At 38.1% G+C, this 18,965-nt stretch overlaps 3 protein-coding genes across 6 annotated transcripts in view; all 3 read left to right on the plus strand.

The window, feature by feature from the left end:
• The first annotated feature begins 40 nt into the window (after positions 1 to 40).
• LOC6045424 (zinc finger protein 23) lies at positions 41 to 1,831 on the plus strand. Of its 4 annotated transcripts, XM_038258151.1 has the most exons (5): positions 50 to 136; positions 214 to 465; positions 607 to 1,387; positions 1,456 to 1,586; positions 1,647 to 1,831. In XM_038258151.1, the coding sequence occupies exons 3-5, from the start codon at positions 641 to 643 to the stop codon at positions 1,738 to 1,740; spliced, it is 972 nt and encodes a 323-aa protein (XP_038114079.1). In that variant the 5' UTR covers positions 50 to 136; positions 214 to 465; positions 607 to 640; the 3' UTR covers positions 1,741 to 1,831. The 4 variants fall into 4 exon arrangements, with proteins under 4 accessions (XP_038114077.1, XP_001862802.2, XP_038114079.1 ...); XM_038258149.1 differs by lacking the exon at positions 214 to 465 and having other exon boundaries at positions 41 to 136; positions 486 to 1,387; XM_001862767.2 differs by lacking the exon at positions 214 to 465 and having other exon boundaries at positions 48 to 136; positions 614 to 1,387.
• A 751-nt stretch (positions 1,832 to 2,582) lies between these two features.
• Positions 2,583 to 4,733, plus strand: LOC6045425 (zinc finger protein 184). Its single transcript, XM_001862768.2, has 4 exons — positions 2,583 to 3,883; positions 3,936 to 4,334; positions 4,394 to 4,527; positions 4,592 to 4,733. Exons 1-4 carry the CDS (start codon positions 2,774 to 2,776, stop codon positions 4,680 to 4,682), a joined length of 1,734 nt encoding a protein of 577 aa, XP_001862803.2. The 5' UTR covers positions 2,583 to 2,773; the 3' UTR covers positions 4,683 to 4,733.
• A 2,178-nt stretch (positions 4,734 to 6,911) lies between these two features.
• The window catches only part of LOC6045430, a 118,924-nt gene continuing 106,870 nt past the window's right edge, over positions 6,912 to 18,965 (plus strand). The window contains exon 1 of the mRNA XM_038256140.1: positions 6,912 to 7,272. The gene's annotated coding sequence lies outside the window, so the exon portion shown is untranslated. The remainder of the gene's footprint in view (positions 7,273 to 18,965) is intronic.

An 18,965-nucleotide genomic window follows, 5' to 3' on the forward strand; every position in this document is an offset into this window, starting at 1 on the left:
GTAGAAAGTTAGTGAAAGTTTGGGTTAATTTTGGTTGAAATGTCAAATTAGATGGATGTTTGGAAGCATTGTAAACAAATGTTTGAAAACTGCACACAGATTTAAATTGATTTCGTGAACATTGGTTGGCGAAACTGTAAGTACTCGCAACAAAACAGTATATTGAATATAACCAACTAAAAATTGCGTTAAATCAAACCATGAATTTCTTAGATAAAAAATGGACGCAGTGTTAATGTTGTTTACAAAGGAAACTATCAACTTAAGATACTTGAAAAGCTCGTTTTGAGATGGGAAAGAGTGTTTCATCTTCCGGCGTTGAATTTCACTTTGCGAAATTTTGGATTGCTTACTAGTATAGAGAAGTTTTTCGTTAAAAAGTGTTTTTTTATGAATATTTTTTTCTAAACCGAAGTGGCTTAACAAAAATCATTTTTGTTTATCAATTGAATGTTTTCTTGATTCAAACATGCTGCATTTTTCAGCGTATAGAACATAAAGCGAATCAACGGTTATTGCGTTTTGTGTTGCGTTCAACCAATCTTTTTAACCTAACAATTCAAACCCGCGACCAGATCGCGAGTCCGACCAACAATCGACTGAGCTACCGAAGCTAAATCGATAGCAAAGCTATTCACCAATGGAAACCTCCAGCAAAACACCAAATTGCACACCTCACACCGCAAACATTGCCCACTTCTGTCGATTCTGCCTAACGAAAGCCCCAGCGCTGGTGCCGATCCAGTCTACCGTCAAAGATGTACCGATTCCCAAAATGTTCGTCCTGCTCACCGGAGTCACGATAGACCTGAACGATTCCTACCCTCAGAACGCATGCTCCGAGTGCTGCGGAAAGCTGGAAACGGCCTACAACGTGCGACAGTCGTTTCTGGACAATGTGTTTAAATTGCCTGAGTTTTTAAAATCCCGTAAAGGCAACGTTGGGTCCGAGTCGGAAAATGAGGATGATATTGGCATCAAAAATGAACCTTGGGAAAGTTCAGGAGAAGCATCGAGTGAAGACGGAAGCTCGTCAGAGTTTGAATACGTAGCAGTGGAAGCACCGCCGAAGAAAAGAAAAATAACAAAAGCAATTAGCCTGTCCAAAGAAAAAATCGTGGGTAAAAATCCTCGCCAGATTTACACGCAAAGTTCTGACCAAATAAAGCAATACACATGCAAATACTCAGGATGCGAGTACGTTACCGCGGACTATTTCAAGTACCATCATCATAAAAAGAGTCGACACGAGCGCAATTTCGAGTGTTCGATTTGCCAGAAACGGTTCCCAAAGCAGATCCAGCTTTCGAATCACGCAAACTCGCACCTTGAGAAAAGCGAAAGGCCGTTTGCGTGCGATCAGTGCGACCGAAAGTTTACCTCAAAGGTACTTATTTCACCTGTTTATATATTTTTTAAATAAAATTAATTCAATTTATACTTACAACCCAACAGACACGACTGATAGCCCACGGCAGAATTCACACCGGTGAAAAGCCCTATCTCTGCACGGAGTGTGGCGAATCGTTCCACAGCTCGGCATTTCTAGCCAATCACGCTATGAAGCACTCGAAGCCGCAGCATAAGTATGACTTTTTGAATAACTTTATATTTTTCCCTTATTTTCTAAACTGATTGATTTGTAGATGTCAGCACTGCAGCAGAGAGTTCCGGTACAAGGGTGACTTCGTTAAGCATCTTCGATTACACGAGGAAAACGAGTGGCAGTGCAGTTTTTGAGCTTGAGCTCCATGTACCGGTGTTGAAAATTTGTAAAGATTGATTTAAAGCTGACTTTCTATAATCTGCATTAAAATATTTTAAACTTAAATTTACGCATTTTTTTTTTACCATTTTTGTATTCGATATATTTAACCAGTTCATTCTTATTTTATTGTTGTTTTAGGGAGAAATTGGTACCTCCCAAGAAAAGTGGTCAAGAAATGGCTTTATAAACAGCAGAACAAATGAGAGGGAGCGATTTGTTGGGGCTTTTCTTCACCCTCTCTGACTGGCTTGCGCTGCCGCTGCTGCCCATTTAATTTTTTTTCTTGGCCGGTTTCTTCCGAAGTGCGTATACCGCTGTACCCCGTTGGTTGGTCAAAGTCAAACTTAAAAGTGACGAACTGTCATTTTTTACACGGCACTCACGCACACTATTCGGTAGTGTGTGTGTGTGAACTTCGTGTAAATAGGGTGTCAAACTGAAATTTTACCCCGTTCGTTTGACAACAGGTGGTGTCAAACCATCGGGGTTTGAGTGTATTGCCTTATTTTTTGTAAAATATATGTTTTCAAAAATAACAAATTGATGTAATATTTTTAAAAGAGTGTTTAGATTTTCTAAAGAGTAAGAGTTCATTTTTAAATTTATTTGCTTGAAACATTACGGTATTTCTCGGGAGTTTCCAGAGTAGACTTTAGAAATCGCTATTAGCTCTGAATCTGCAGAGTTTTGATGAAATCTGAGTCAAATTAATTCAAAATTAGTTATTTCAAATCATTGCGTGAAGTGCGTAACTTTGAAGCTCAATATGTTCAATGCAAGTTTGGCGTGTAAACCGTGTAAACATTAACAACAAGTTCAATGGGCTAACATCACGTTGTGACGAACAAAAAGTAAACAAAATGTATTTTTTACGGATTTGCTGAAAATAATCTTTATTTAATTTGAGAAAGTGTAGTTTTAATATTTTGTCAGATTATTTTGGATCAAATGTGAATTTCCAGGCTAGTGTAACAAATTGCAAAAGTGATTCAAATCTGCACCGGTATGTCTTGCCCGGAGCAGGACAACCCACTAGACGTGGATATTTCCACCGATACGACCGGCAACTCCACGGTGGACAAATTTTGCCGGCTCTGTCTGGAGGTTCAGCCCGACCTGCTGCCGCTCAAAGCCCGCCTCGGAGCGCTTCCGGTGCCGAAGATGTTCGCCTTGCTGACCGGGCTGGAGATCGACTTTGACGACGACTACCCGAAGGTGGCCTGTTCGCAGTGTTTCTTCAGGCTGGAGCAGGCCTACCAAACGCGGAAGGACTTTCTGGATAATTATCGCACGCTGATGAGTATCGTGATTGCCGAAGGGCCGGAGGCGTGTCCGGCGGAGAATGTGGTTCGAGAGGAAATTGTCGGGGATGAGGATTCGGATGGCATTAGTACTATTAAGGAGGAAAATTTATCTGATTTAAAAGACGTAGAAATTCAAGAGGATTGCTCGGAAAAGTTAGAGAGTCCTGAGGATGATGACCTTGATGACGATGAATGTGTCCCTTACGAATCTATTAAAGATGAGCTGTACGAACAAAAAATCCCTACTAGAAAGAAACCAAAAATAAGTATACCAAAGCTAAGCTCACCCATATCGATCTACGAAAAAAAGAAACACCTTCGCAAGGTGTGGAGAATGGACCCCAAGAAGTGCTACATCTGTGGCCAGCTCTTCACAAGTCCTCGCGAACTCAATATCCACCTGCCCCAGCACGTGGACATGCTGCCGTACACGTGTCAGCAGTGCGTTAACGGAAATGGTCCGCAGAAAGAGCTCATAACCGGCCTGAAGCCGCTGCTCACTCACTTCCGGCAGCACTCGGGTTGCACGCCGTGTCCAAAGTGCCCGTTCCGACTGTTTGGCAAGGAAGCGCTGTACAATCACATTCAGATTCATCACGCGCACGAGGGGCAAAAGTTTGTGTGTGAAACGTGCGGGTTTGTGATGCCGAACAAGAGGGCCCACTATGGGCACATGTTGCGGCATAGGTACATCGAGGAGGGGCGGTTCCGTTGCGAACAGTGCGATATGAAGTTTGGGACGAACGGGCGGTTGCAGCGGCATTTGTTGCTGCACAAGGAGAAGGAGTTCCGGTGTCAGTTTTGTCCGAAGGTAGGTTATTGTTCCTTCAAACGGCTACAACAACTGAACCACATTTTTCCAGACCTTTGTCAGCAACACCCTGCTGCTGACGCACGAGCGCACCCACTCGGGTGGCCAACCGTCGATTTGTGGGACGTGCGGCGAAAAGTTCACCAACCCGACCAAACGGTGGCAGCACGCAATGGAGGCGCACCCGGAAGTGGTCCAGGCGAACCGGGAGGCGGGTCACTACCCGAAACACCAGCCCAAGAGTCTGATCTGCGAGCACGCGGGCTGTGGCTACGAGGCGTCCCATTATCAAGCCTTTTGGTATCACGTGCAGTGTCACGAGCTGCGGTACGCTTGCGAGCAGTGTCCGAAGCGGTTCCCCACGTCCCAGGGCCTGAAAAGCCACCGGACGGTTCACACCGGTGAGCGGGCATTCCCTTGCGAGCAGTGCGGTAAACGGTACTCGCAAATGGTAAGTTCTTCAAATTGCACTCTTGTCAGAATAATTCAACAAAAAGTGTCCTTTTGAAGGTCGCCCTAACGAAGCACCAGCAGACGGCCCACTCGACGGCCACGCCGCACACCTGTGCCGAATGTGGCGAGTCGTTTTCGCACCGGTCGCGGCTCAACAATCACATGCTGAAGCACTCCGAGCCGCAGCACCAGTGAGTTTGACTTGATTAGAGAAGAAAATAGAGTGTTCTAATTTTAATTGCGAATTTCTTCTAGTTGTGAATACTGCAATCGGATGTTCCGGTACAAAGGGGACTGGACGCGGCACATGAAGCAGCATGAAGAAGAAGAAAGAAATGTTGGATAATAATATATTCTATTGATTTTTTTTATTAAATGTAACAATCGTTGAAGACTTTAAGACATGTGTTTTTATTTATTTGAGAAATTCAATTATGTCATTAGATCATTTTTTTTATCGAATATAAATACACAACTTAATCTTTGAAAAATATTTGCTATTTGTTTGCGGCTACGTAAGAAAAGTTGAAATCCCAAAATAGGTATTTTTCAATTATTGATTTGCGCTGGTACCGGAGTTCTTAAAAAAAAGATATTTGGGGAAAAAATTGAATATACAGTCTAGACCCGATTATCCAAAGTACTCAAAAAAATAACTTCGGGTAAATGAATCACAAAAAAAAAGACACATTTCTTGCTAAGATACCACAAAAATATTTACTATAAAGTGTTTTAAAATTTACAATTCAAAATGGCGATGTTGAAATATTTAAAACTGCATTTGTTAATGTAGCACACAAGCAACAACTCAAAGGGGTAATCCGAGGTCCTTTTTTCGATATCCCGTGACGGTGAATTACTTTTCGACGTTAAATTTTATTTTGCTTCAAAAAAAATATTTAAAATATTTTTTTTGTTCATGTTTTTGAAATTTGCAAAAAACACGATTTTTTTCAAAAAGATTATCCGAAGGTTTGTATGGAACTTCGGATAATCGAATCACGCACAAAAAACATTATTTTATTTTTCTTTGTGTTCAAAATCAAATTCTGGTCCTGCGACCCCATTTGAGTCAAATCTGAATGCAATCCAGACTCGATTATCTGAAGGCCTCGGAAAAATTTCACTTCGGATAATCGAAATTTGGGATAATCGAATCAAGAAAAAAATGTTTTTTCGTTGTCTGATGTTTCATTGTCGAGCTTGGGTATGACCCCTTAACTACGCTAAAATGATTTAGAATTTTTAAATCCAAGACGGTGGCCAAAATGGCGATGATGCAATAGTGAAAATATGCATTTGCTTTATAAATATAGGCAATCAACAACTCAAATTTGACTAAAATAGGTTCGTAGAACTCAAATTTTATGTTAAAAACAAGAAAATGAAAAATACGATTTTTTTTTTCGTGATTCGATTATCCAAAGTCCTATACAAATTAGCATACAAACCTTCGGATAATCGAACTTCGGATAATCGAACTTCGGATAGTCGAAACATCGGATAATCGAGTCTGGACTGTAGTTGATTTCCTATTGAATAATAAAATGCATTTTTCCAATATTTCGTCACCGCCATATTAACCGCCACCTCGGATTTAAAAATTTTAAAAAGCGTAATTTAGGGGACAACGAATTTCTTTTCCTGATTCGGTTATCTAAATTTTAGATCAGAAGATGTATTTTTTAGTCCCTTAAAATGAGTAAAAATTTCCGAAAAATAAAAAATCGTGGCTTTGGAAATTAATTATAAGTCTGAACTTTTCTGTGCTCCTATTTTTTCCGAAAAGTCCCAATCATAACAGGCAGTGAATGATTTTGAAAGTTAAAGCAGCCTCAAATAAATCAACAACCACCACCACCAAATCATAACCTACAACTTTGCCGAAGACATCAAATCGATCAAAAAATCCCTTTTCAAGACTCAGAATTTCATATATTTATTTTGTTTGACCAGCCCCTGAAATTGTATGGAAAAACTAATGATGCAAAATTGCTTCTTTTGACATAGGGTAAAGTTCCATCCAAATAAAAAAAAGAAAGGTCGACTTAGAAAATTCAAATAACTTTTTACGTGATTCGTTTATTCGTAGATTCGATCATGTGAAGTAAAATTGGAAACTGTAGATTAAATGTAAATCGACTCTGGACTTTATTTAAAATAATAAAAAAAAACCCTTGTTGACAAAAGTTTTAAAATCGATTACTGACAATCGAATTACATACAACTAAGTAACATCTCAACTATGATGTTTTCATTGAAACCAATAAATTAAACACTTTGTTTTATCTCTTAATAAGCACCTCGCGAGCACTTATCCGATAAGCAATCATCAACTTGCAATCAATGAAACAAAACCAATCCATTCGTATCTTCTTCCATTCAAAAGTTACAACAAAATTAATTCTCTCTCACCTCGTCGCTCTCTCTCTCTCTTGGACTCACTCACGAGACGCTGCCTCTTCTCCTTCTCCTCCTCCCACAAGCCAGCCTCTCCCTCTCTCTCCACCCTCGTGTCCTTTGTCCACCCCGACCGACTCAACTCAACTCAACCCAAGCAAGCCCAAGCAAGCAAACACACATTCATTCCGGTGTGAAAAATAAAAATGGCTGTAAATATCTCGATATCCGAGGGTTCGCGGCGAAAAGTGACAGTTTGACGGTGTTTTTCGGAAAATTCTACCCCAAAAGTTGGTGCCGTACGTGCCGGAAGGGCGGCCGGACATCCGGCGCGTGAAATTGGCCGGTTTCGGGCCCGCCGGAAGTGGTTTTGACGGCAGATTCGCGGAAGAACCTTTTTTTTTGACAGACGATTCGTGTGGCGGTGTGTGTGCGAGTTGTGTGTTCAGTGAGCGTTTTTCGAGAGGGGACAATTTTGACAGTGAATGGAGTATTTTTTTATTGAATAAAAATTTTGAACGAATTTTCGTGAAAAGGTTTGTATTTTGGGTGTAGTGATTGTGTTTACATGTTTTTCGTAATTTTTATGAATGCTTGAAACGGCATTCGATGCGGAATCTCCAGAAAATGTCGTCGCGAGACTTTCGCGAAATTCCAGGGCCACTCGTCAAGGTAAGCACCTTTTTTTTTTAGACATTCTATCTTTTTATGAAATTCAAAGCAATTAAAAAGTTATTCAAATAAATTTCGTCACTAACGTATCGAAAATTTGTCAAAAAGACTCCTTTCCTATTTTTTTTCTCCGTTCAAAAAAGGGATGACATTTCCGGCCTGCTGCGCTGCTTCTGGCAGTGTCGTCCTTTGTCATGGCTCCTGTGATGAGCCAGGAACGGAGAAGGGAGGGCAGGGTTGGGGTTTGGGTCCTGCTGCAGGACGGAGATGGGAACGGGGTCGGTGGAGGAGGAGGTGGCTTTCCATACAGTTTTCCGAGAAAATCAATAAAATCAAGATTCGGTGGTGTTTTTTTTCTTGTCGTAATGATATCGCGTCGAAAAAGAAGGCGATTGGGAGGAATTAAAAAAGTAACAGAGGGTGTGTGGGCTTTTGGAAGGAAGGGCATACATTGGTGGGCGTAGGGAGGATAATTGTAATCTCAGTAAAAGACAATTAATAAAATAATATTTCGATTTAAAAAAATCCACAAATTTTCATAAGCAAAGTAAACATTTTTATAGAAATTGTTCTGCAGAAAATCTATAAACAAAAATGAATTAATGTACACCTCGTTTAACTATCCCGAACAACTCAGAAATCGAATTGGAAAGGATTTATCGGTATGCCGATTTCGACCATTTTTGTATTTTGTTCTTTTTTTTTGATTTGGCTCAAACTTTGCGGGGAGCTTCCATATGACCAACAATCAATAGCAAGTTTAATAGCATTTTTGTATGAGTAGCTGCCAAAATTGTACTTCGATGTCTATAACTTATTATACTAATTGCTTTTTTGGCCATAGAGATAGTATCAACAAAACTTCATAAACTTTGAAAAATATTTGCAACGACCTTATCATAAAAAAAAATCTTACTTTAAACAACATCAAAGCTATTGTAAAGCGTATATGAACATGTTTTAAATATAAACAAAAACTGGTTGAAAATATGAAAAGTATCGAAAGATAATTAAATTCTTGACATGCTGGTTTAATTTATTACAAATATGTTTGAAGGATTTGTCTCTTCAATCATTTCGCATAAAATTAGTGGTGAAATATGGAGTCTTATAATCCAGGGTTTTCATTGAAAAGAATTAAAACATTTAAATTATAACAACGCGATAAATCAACATATGGTAAAGAAATTAAAAAAAAATTCAAAATAAAAAGGGAACATGGTAAACGAATTCCTACACAGAAAAAAATCAATTCTCGTAATCGTGAATTAAGTTCACGAATGTGAGAACCACGAAGGAATTTATTCATGAGTATGGTGCATTTGCACTATAAACGTGAATATATTCCTACGTGGTTCTCGCATTCGTGAATTCAATTCACGATTTTGAGAATTGTTTTTTTTCCGTGTAGATATTTTCAAAAACTTTAAAAATATAATAACTGTAAAGCGCCCTCTGATATAAAAGCAAAAGATTATAAAAAATTTAAAATTCAGTTTTCTTTAATTTATTGTCATTCCCTTTGTCATTTCCAGTTAAAATCAAATATAAAAACTTTATGTCTGGCAATTTTAAAAAATAAGCGTTGAAATTTTATTATTCAGCTTTTGGTTATTTCTCTTAGACTAATTCTTTGTATTCTCTCTGTATCATTTTTGGTTCCATTTTTGTAGAATTTTTTAGGTTTTTCTTTAGTTTGCTAAAAAATTTTCTTGAACTGGTTGAATTGACTTTTTTTTATAAATAGTTCTAGTTTTTTAAACATACTTAAGATAAGAAATGCCTATTATTTGAGGTTCTGGATAAGTCGGGAAATGAGATTTGGGTGGTCACCCTGTCCAGTCCATGGGATTTGCTCACCAGTAAAAAAGGTCACATTTCCTTGTTCAGGGTGGCCACTCAAGTCGGGAATTTGTGATTTTTTGCCAAAAAGTCGGGAATCCCAAGATTACTTGTTTGAAAATTATCTACTAACTCTTGAAATTTTTTGTAATATTTTGTAAAATTTTCAAGTTAAATCCACACAATTCTTGTTTAGTAAATTACTTTGGATTTAAGATTAGAATTTTCAAATTTTAAGATTCTAAAAACTTGAAGAAAATATTAAAATAACAAAAAAAAAAAAAAACAATTGTGATATAAGTTATTGCAAATATGTTCAAAGAATTTGACTTTTCAAACATTTCGCATAAAAAAGTGGTAAATACATTATTATTATATTATTAATTAAATAAATCAACATTATTACCCTGGGCTTTGTCATAATGAGTGTCATAGGTTTGATGCTTGTTTGGCAAAGAGTATGATTTGATTCGATGTGGAATTAAAATCGAAGTGTTCAGTATATTGCTGAAGCTTCCATTTTTACTCATGGACACCACTTCATGCTGCTAGAACCCACTTTGGCGCAGTCTCAGGGCTTAATCGATGGCCGGTAAGCTGTCATCGAGACAAAGAGGTTCTCCGGTAGTGGAAATATCACATTTGTACAATGAACCGCTACATATGTGATTTTTCCCTATCTTAATGTGGGTGTCAGGTTAGGATACAGGTTTAAAAAAAATAGTTTTTGTAGAATTTAGGATTTTAACTATTAATATCAACTTTTAATACTTTGCCTTTAGTTATTTAGGGACAAAATTAGTAACAGTGAATTCAGTAATTCTATCAGAATCGGTGATTTTCATTCAAGTAGCATAAAAACCATTATGATTTGTCAAAATTTCCGTAGAGTATCGATCAATCAATAGTGAAATGATATCGGACTAAGTTCGTTGATCTGTTGAAAAAACGGTTGTCGGATTATGATTGTATCGACCATTGTTGCGAATCGAGGATCTACTGGAATTCTGACGATCAAATGGTCGTCTCTATTTCAATTCACGACTTGTAAAATATGAACTGTTATTAATTTTTTTTTAAAGAAGCCAGAAAGGGTTTACAAGAAACTTTTTTTGGCTATTAATTAAAATGTCGGGGATTTGAGATAAGAGTAGCTTTCGGATAGCTTGCTTTAAATCTTGTATTCAATTCAAGTTAGGTAGTTATCCGCAAATGAAAATTTGGACTATTATGAATAATTGAACATTTTGGACTTATGAATAACACACAACTGTGCATTTATTCTAGAGTCAGATCCATACAGCGTCAGTGTTTATTTGGTCGAAGTGTACTAATTCATTGGCAGATCTGATTCTAGTTGTAATGTACGACAAGACTACTGACGGACGAGGGCCCAGTTTAGAGGTTTCGACATCAACAATGTGCGGCTGGATCACCCTCCCGAAAAAAAAAATTGAATAAATCAACATTAATTCAAAAATTGTACATCAATATTTTCAAAATCGAAATGGGAAGTTTGGTAATACATTTTTTAGATGAATTCCTACATATTTTTTCAAAATTCATCGAAAAATAATAACTTTAGCATACAACTTTAAATTCAGTTATTTTAAAAATTTTGCCATTTCTAGTTAAACGAAGTATCAAAAGCTACACGATCGCCAATTTTAAAAATTAGCATTGAAATTTTAAGTATTGTTAAGCTTTCAATTATTTTCAAAAACTAATTGTTTATGTTTTTTAAGATATTGTTGTTTAGTTTCTATTTTACGAAAAATGTGAATAGTTTGATTTTTCTAATTACGTTTAGATTATATTGACTTTATTCTAAAGAGTTTTTTGTTTGAAATTATGTTTTACATGAGAAATGCCTATTATTTGAGTTTCTTGAAAAGTCGAAAATTTGAAAATGGGATTTGAGTGGTCACCCTGCTTATATTTTATGTCAGCTGCTCAAAGCACCTGGAAAATGGTGAATCTCGATATTGACGTTCAATCGCCCCAGAGTTGCTCAAATCCACAAATCCTTCGAAGTCCAGAATCTTTCTCCGCGGTCACAAACGGCCAATTCCGCGTGGAATTCTGTGTGCCTACTGCAATTTTCACGTAACTGTTTCACGCAAACAAACTCAGCGATGCCGGGATGCTGCACTGGTGTGCGTTCTTCTCCCCTTTTCCTCGTGATCATTTATGCTCCATCGTCGCGGAATTTCGCCTTCACCGAGAAAAGGGGGCACATCTCGAAAAGTGTGCGGGGCCAACTCTCTTCAGATGCATGTTCTCAGCACAAGTGCAAGAGCAGCAGTGTCAGCCGGTGTATCTTGTTTCCAGCAAAACGCTTGCATGTGAATGCACCTCACCGTTGAACGATTCTCGATTCGGCGAGTACAACATAACCTTAAAAAAACGAGAGATGGTGGAAATTTTAATGTGGGTGACACTTCTTCATGTCAACAACAGGAAGTATCAGCATGACAAAAATAGAATGCCTCATCGTAGTCAGACAACTTCCTTCGCCACCCAGTCGCACCATTCCAGTGTACGCTACCTGCTGATTGGCGTAATAAAATCGTCTAAATACCGCGAACTCACCCACATCGCGTCGCATCACACAAACATGGCGACCTCATCCGGCTTCATTTCACCAGTTTTCATACCGACAGATGCTGCAGCTCTCGGAAGACATTGTACTCGGTGATATGGAGAAGTTTTGCTGACGTGACAAGACCGCCATTGATGTCAACAGGGAAATTTGCCAAAGCCTTCACACGGATCAAGTATCACAGGACACGTGTATCAGCGGAGGTTGACCTCCCTTGGGCGAACATCCGAAGGTTTATTTAGCTTGACCAGTGCTGATACTTCTCGATTCAGCGGATAGATCGTTTGCTACAGATACAGGGGAATGCGAACAGCAAAAATCAAATCGATTCACATCGAAAATGTATACATTTTGGGCACGAAAAAGGCACGTCCCAAGATAATGTCCGGTATTATAAGCTTACGAGATGGTTAACCTTTTCGGCTAGAGTATTCATCTTTTCAAGCATCTTGTTCAGCTTGGCTCTGCGGAAGTGCTCTACAAAAATCAAAACATTCTCAAGAAGCTCATAATCTTGGAATCTTCTACCTCGGCCACCGTTACCGCAGAGAGCGCATACGTTCACGTACAACTCTCGCGGGTAATATGGCGTCCGCCAGGCCCTGGTGAGAATCGACCGCGCGACCGAACCCGTCATCGCATCGCAGGGTTCGTCCGAACCGGTACATATGCCCCCGCCCGCGGTTGCACACACCACCTTCTCCTGTACATGGAGTACAACACCACATGTATAAATTGGTGATGGATACGCGAAAGTGGCGAGAAACGGGCGCTCATTTGACGACGACCTCTCCGGCGCTGGCGATGACGACGACGACGGTGGTTCCAACTCACAGGGATTGATGAGGCGAGGTGTGCGAGGCAAACGAATGAAATCCATCGACGAAAAAACAAGCGTTCCGCACTGAGCAAAATCGAGTAAATTACTATTGAACACCAGGGCGATGGGGAACGAGGGGTTGGTCGATATGTGTATTTTAATCAAAATTAATTTAATAATCCCTTTCAGGCCTGAAATTTTTTAAAATTTTTTTTTAGTTAATGATGACAAAATGATCCTGAGGACCGTACGAAAATTATAGGCTACTTTTGAAAATTTTGATTTTTGGGTCATATATGACCCATCAGGCCTGAATGGGTTAAATCATGTAAAAAAATACGTGTTTTATACTTTCTACACGCTTTTCAATCCCAAATATTCAACGTTTTAATTAAAATTTAGTTATATGAAAATTGGCTCTGATGTTTTTTAAAATGGAAGTCAACATGCATTTTTTCGAACAAAATATTAAAATTTCAAAGGAATAAACGTACAAACTATTTGTTCCACATCTTACAGTTAAAAATACAGTTCAGACTCGATTATCTGAAGACCTTGGCAACATATCACTTCGGATAATCGAAACACTTGTCTTATTTCATCTCTAAAGTAATTTAGAATTTTTAAATCCAAGGCGGCGGCCAAAGTAGCGGTGATGAAATATTAAAAAATGCATTTTTCAATTTTATCGGCATTCAACCATTCAAATTTGACTAAAATGGGGTTGCAGAACTCTAATTTTGATGTTTAAAGTAAGAATATAAAAAAACGATTTTTTTATGTTAATGATTCGATTATCCGAAATTAATCGAAACTTCGGATACTCGAGGTTGGATTGTATACAAAATCTGCATCTTCTACAACTGGAAGCATCGAATTTGAACAATTCTAGCAAAATTTATAAGATTTTCAGGAAAAAATAGGGGTAAAATGACTACCCGAGCGTTTGACTGTTAATATCGTGCTTCAATCTGTTTTCAAATCAAGAATTAGCATTAGCATTAGCATTAGTATTTGGAGGACGCCCACAACGCTTATCCCACTGTTTGGTATGGCTGTACCCTCATCCCTCATAGACCCTCATCCGAAACAATAATCCAACACGGGAGATACCATGTCTTCATCTTTTGATGAATGTTTAATACAACCCAGGGCTTAAGAGGGTCCAGGCCGGGTCCAAGCTATCCTCATGGACTGGAAGAATCGTTAGTAAACACCTATCTAAAGTGCGCAAGGACCCCTACGTCACCTTAGTGGTATAGATGTTTGTAGGGAGGTTTTGGACTCAATGTTAGTAGGAGATGTAGAACCCTAGGATACACCTCGAAAGGCGTTGCGGGTTGGTTGTAACAGTATTCCTAATTCCAGTCTAGGCTCCTCAAGTCGTCAAGGCCTAGTGGTTAGCGTTTTTGCTTACCAATCCAAAGGACGGGGGTTCGAACCCCGCCTCCAGCGACTTTGATTTTTCGTTCATATTCAGCATTTCAAGTATTTCTATGTCCTTAACTTTCTCGATGGGAGCAGTTGGGAATCGAACCCAGAACCATTCGCTTACAAAGCGAACACCGTAACTATTCAGCCACGACCGCTCCTGGGTCTCGTGGCGCAGGGGTAGCGGCTTCGACTGCCGATCCCGATGATGCTATGAGACGCGGGTTCGATTCCCGCCTTATCCACTGAGCTTCTATCGGATGGTGAAGTAAAAACGTCGGTCCCGGTTTCTCCTGTCTCGTCAGAGGCGCTGGAGCAGAAATCCCACGTTAGAGGAAGGCCATGCCCCGGGGGGCGTAGTGCCAATAGTTTCGTTTTTCGCTCCTGTTTTCAAATCAAGTCAAGAATTATTGAAAAAAAAAAAAAAAAATCAAATACAATGCTGTAGGCAAGCATAGTTGCTTGAAAAGTATTCATTAATTCATTAATAATTTTGTAATTTTTTGCACAATTTTTAACTCAGTGTCATTCGATTCGTTTTGAGCTCATAACATAAAATTTAAGGTTCCTTTTACAATTTTTATTTATTTGAGAATAAAAAGGTTTTATACAGCTTAATTTTGAGTTATTATTCTGTTTCATTTCGCCACATTGCCTGAATATTTGAAAATATTTGTTATCGTCCAACTTGAGTTTGGCAATAGTTTGTTTTGTATTACATATTTAATAAAGTTAAACTGAATTTATTTATTGTCATTGTACATATTTCAAAAATCGACTCCTATATTTTAAGTATGGGCAAAAAAAGATAAAGGTTGATTTTTACAATCGGAAAAAACAACTATCAAATTATATCTCATCGTTTTTTGGGAATCATCGTTAAACTTGTTTTTATTTTTGAAAATATAAAAACAAATTTAAATTGTAAATGGGTAATTTTCTACCAACTCACATGAAATCGGGAAAGTTGCCCCAACACCTCTTCGACTTGCGTGAAACTTTGTCCTAAGAGGTAACTTTTGTCCCTGATCACAAATCCGAGGTCCGTTATTTAATATCTCGTGACGTGAGGGTGGTACGACCCCTTCAATTTTTGACTTGGGACTTTTATGTAAAATTGGACGCCCCAACTTTTTCAAAACTTTTTTTTTCGAAAAATCGCGATAACTCGTGATGTTTATAAGCAAACCCCAATTTTTTTTTTGAAAAGATCCAATAAACCAAATTTTCAGTTTTTGGTTTTTGAGTGTTTTGAAACCGGCTTGAGTCAGGGGTATTAAAAAACACCCAAAAATTAAAACTGAAAATTTGGTTTATTGGACTTAAAAAAAACTCCAGTTATGTCTATATATATCAAAATTATTGTAATGATCTGTTCTACAACTTTGTAGAACACTGTTACGCTCTAAAGAATAACCCTGCAAAATTAGAAAAAAACACGAAATTTTCAAATGATTTTTTTTTGTATTCTAAATGAAAAAAATGACTCTTCTGGGTTAATGTAGATTCGAAAAGTACATTACATTTCCCTTAAAATTACATAATCCGAAAAAATTTACAGTTGAGTAACGGAAAATGGCAGAGTTTAAAAAAAATGTATTTTTCGATGATAAAATTTCCTTTGACAGCAAATTTCTATCTTTTCACCGTTTCAGGCTGCAAAAGCATCGAAAAACATGTTTTTTTTGCATATTCAAAAATTGAAGTGGTCGTTACCGCCCCTTCGCCACGAGATATCAAAAAACGGACCTCGGATGCGTGATCAGGGACAAAAGTTACCCCTTGGGACAAAGTTTCACGCAAATCGAAGAGGGGTCGGGGAAATTGCTGTGTTAGTTGGCGGATAATTACCCAAATATGACAATACGGATTCAAGAAAATTTTAATTTGAGCCTTATGTTATTAAAGAAGAAGATTTATATATAAGTTATTTTTTAACATTTCACCATTGCCGTAAACTTTATAATCGGTTATTTAAAAAAAATGGACCATTGTTTTAATCTAATTACTGAATTCTTTCTTCATCCAAATTATGAGTTTTTTATGCTTAAGTATTTTTTTCTAAATATATTGTTAAGTTTAAATTGTTATTATTTTAGGCATTACACAGTAGTTAATATAAACTTTTTTTATTTGCATCCATTTTTTTGTGATGAAATGGGGTTCTGGAAAGTTTCTAGAATTCGAAAATGGGATTTTAGGCAACTCTGGAATATGTAAAAAGCTTCAATGTGCCTTGGTTAAAAAATGCTAAAGCAAACAATGTATGTATTCAAAAATTTCTAGAGTATTAAAAAAAACGTTACTTAATCCACCGGAAGGTGGTTGCTGCCTTCCTCCTAAAAGCCTTGCAACCACACACTACGAAAGCTTTGGCTAACGCTTACTTAGTAAAGACACTATACATCTGAGTGCTGCCATCTAGGTATGATAAATTTAATGAACCATTTGAAAGCACTGCAGTGTTTGTGTGCGTGCACTGAGCGTAAAGTTCCGACAGCTATCCGCCGGAGCTTTCAAATTATGTAAATAATGACCCTTTTTAGTATCAACCAAAACAGTTTTTCGAACATATCTTTTAAAGTACTGCACCAAGCCGGATGAAATTTAAAAAAGACTTAAAGAACCTGAAGGCAAATCCAAAAACATAGATCCGGACAAAATCGGTCGAGCCAGTTCCGAGAAAAGTGAGTGAGAAAAAAAAATTCTACGTCCATCCACACGCACAGACATTTGCTCAGAATTTGATTCTGAGTCGATATGTATACGTAAAGGTATATCTGGGAGGCTTATTTAAAAAGTTCAATTTTTGAGTGATTTTATAGCCTTGCCTCAGTGAGGTGAGGAAGGCAAAAAGAACTCATATAAAATCCAAAAAAATCAAAAATTCAAGAAAAATGTAGTGTAGGAAGTTTGACTTGTTTTATGTTATTTTGCCAGTAAAAAAAAAATGAAATATTTTCCTGGGTCAACTTCGGCTCTGTTTTTAACTTTCCTGCATGTTTTGTAAAAAAAGTTAATTTTTGTTATGTATCAGACTCTAAATGACAGTTTTTGTCTTTTTTATAGCAGAAAATGGAAATTTGAAAATAAAAATAAAATTAAAAAGTGGCTGTAAAAACATGCCAAAACTAAATAGGCAAAAGGTAATGATTGAAGGTGGATGGATAAGAGCAGTTCTCTACGAAATCGGTTTTTTTTCTTCATTTTAATTTTTGTAATTTTTAATCCGGCTGAAACTTTTTTGGTGCCTTTGGTATACCCAAAGAAGCTATTTTGCATCATTAGTTTGTCCATATAATTTTCCATACAAATTTGGCAGCTGTCCATACAAAAATGATATATGAAAATTAAAAAATCTGTATCTTTTGAAGGAATTTTTTGATCGATTTGGTGTCTTCGGCAAAGTTGTAGGTATGGATAAGGACTACACTTAAAAAAATATATACACGGTAAAAAAAATTTTGGTGATTTTTTATTTAACTTTTTGTCATTAAAATTTGATTTGCAGAAAAACACTATTTTTAATTTTCATCTTATTTATTTGAAAACTTATTTTCTTTCGTTTTCAGATTCGAAAGCATAACAATAAATTCAGATGTTTAAAATTAAAATTGTGCAGTAAAATGCTTAAACACCAGTACAATTGGTTTACAATCAAAAGTTTTCAAAAAGTTCACCAAAATAAAGAAAAAATGCGGTTGATCGAAACCATTTTTTTACATTTGCCTTCAATTTGAAATAAATTAAAAATATAACTATTGATATTGATACATCTTCTCACCCCTCGCTCAGCACATCGCGACAGCGGAGAACACCCTTCTTGGCCAAAGTTACTCCCGTCGCACTACTCCTCTTCCTCCCAGCCAAGCCACCGTGCCTCCACCCCACAATCCACATCCAATCGACCGACCGAACCGAGCCTCTATCTCCCGCCACCACAGTTTTTCTCTCTCTCCCTCGACGACCTGTCTCTCGACCGCTTCGCCACTGCTCTATCTCTCCCTTCAACCGTTTATTTCTCGAGCTTTTACAGCACACACACACTCCCAATCACCACAATAAAACATTCACCGGACTAAAGGCCCCCCTTCACCCTCCCCTCCTCCCCTACTCACAGCTCTGGAAGTCCACCTGACCCCCCTTCCCCCTCTCCCACTTCCTTCTGCTGAAGCAGTACAAATCCATCCCAGAAAAACACAGAAACTCGCGCGGGGCGGCGTTATTTTATTTTATTTCGTTTTTTTTCAACCTTTTTTTCAACTGTTTTTTTTTCGCCTCGTCCCGTGTACCTTCATTATTCTCGTTTTCCAATTTTCCCTCCCGTCGCATGTGTGTGTGTGTGTATGTGTTTTGCTTGCTAAAGTTGAAGCCGATATTGCTTGCTCGCCTGCTGAACTGAACTGCTTTGGCACTATACTCTTCGGGCCAAACCCCGAACCAACACCCCCCCTTCCTTCTCTCTCTCTCTCTGATCTGCTGATGATGGCTTCACCTTTTTTTTGCGCGCACCGAGCAGAGACGAACCAAAGTTGGATCTCTCGCGGCCTGATGACGACGACCGTCGTGGTGATTCGGTGTCTTGTCTTTTCACCTTAATATTGCTGCTTTTGTGTGTATTAAAATCTCGCTCAAAAAGCAAGGAAACGGACACAAACACACACACACTTTGGCTACTAGTTTGCATTGAAATGACGGTGAGAAGAAGGGAAGCGGCGCTGAAATTTGGTTCAGGAAGCAGTAACTCGCGGATTTCGAGGAATCGCGACCGAGGTCGACAATGGTTGTGTTGCTAGCTTTGTAAATCGCAGCAACTAGAGGTGATTTTAATCGGATGGATTAAGGGTGTTGAGAGGACTGTG

This window comes from Culex quinquefasciatus, chromosome 2, assembly GCF_015732765.1.
Source record: "Culex quinquefasciatus strain JHB chromosome 2, VPISU_Cqui_1.0_pri_paternal, whole genome shotgun sequence".
In the NCBI taxonomy this organism is placed as follows: Eukaryota; Metazoa; Arthropoda; class Insecta; order Diptera; family Culicidae; genus Culex; species Culex quinquefasciatus.

Excerpts from the sequence above, each read along its gene's own strand:
- LOC6045424 (XM_038258149.1), top strand. The coding sequence starts at position 641 with ATGGAAACCTCCAGCAAAACACCAAATTGCACACCTCACACCGCAAAC. Across the intron at positions 1,388-1,455 it reads ACCGAAAGTTTACCTCAAAG|ACACGACTGATAGCCCACGG; the intron begins GTACTTATTTCA and ends ACAACCCAACAG. Across the intron at positions 1,587-1,646 it reads CACTCGAAGCCGCAGCATAA|ATGTCAGCACTGCAGCAGAG; the intron begins GTATGACTTTTT and ends ATTGATTTGTAG.
- LOC6045425 (XM_001862768.2), top strand. The coding sequence starts at position 2,774 with ATGTCTTGCCCGGAGCAGGACAACCCACTAGACGTGGATATTTCCACC. Across the intron at positions 4,335-4,393 it reads GTAAACGGTACTCGCAAATG|GTCGCCCTAACGAAGCACCA; the intron begins GTAAGTTCTTCA and ends GTCCTTTTGAAG. Across the intron at positions 4,528-4,591 it reads CACTCCGAGCCGCAGCACCA|TTGTGAATACTGCAATCGGA; the intron begins GTGAGTTTGACT and ends AATTTCTTCTAG.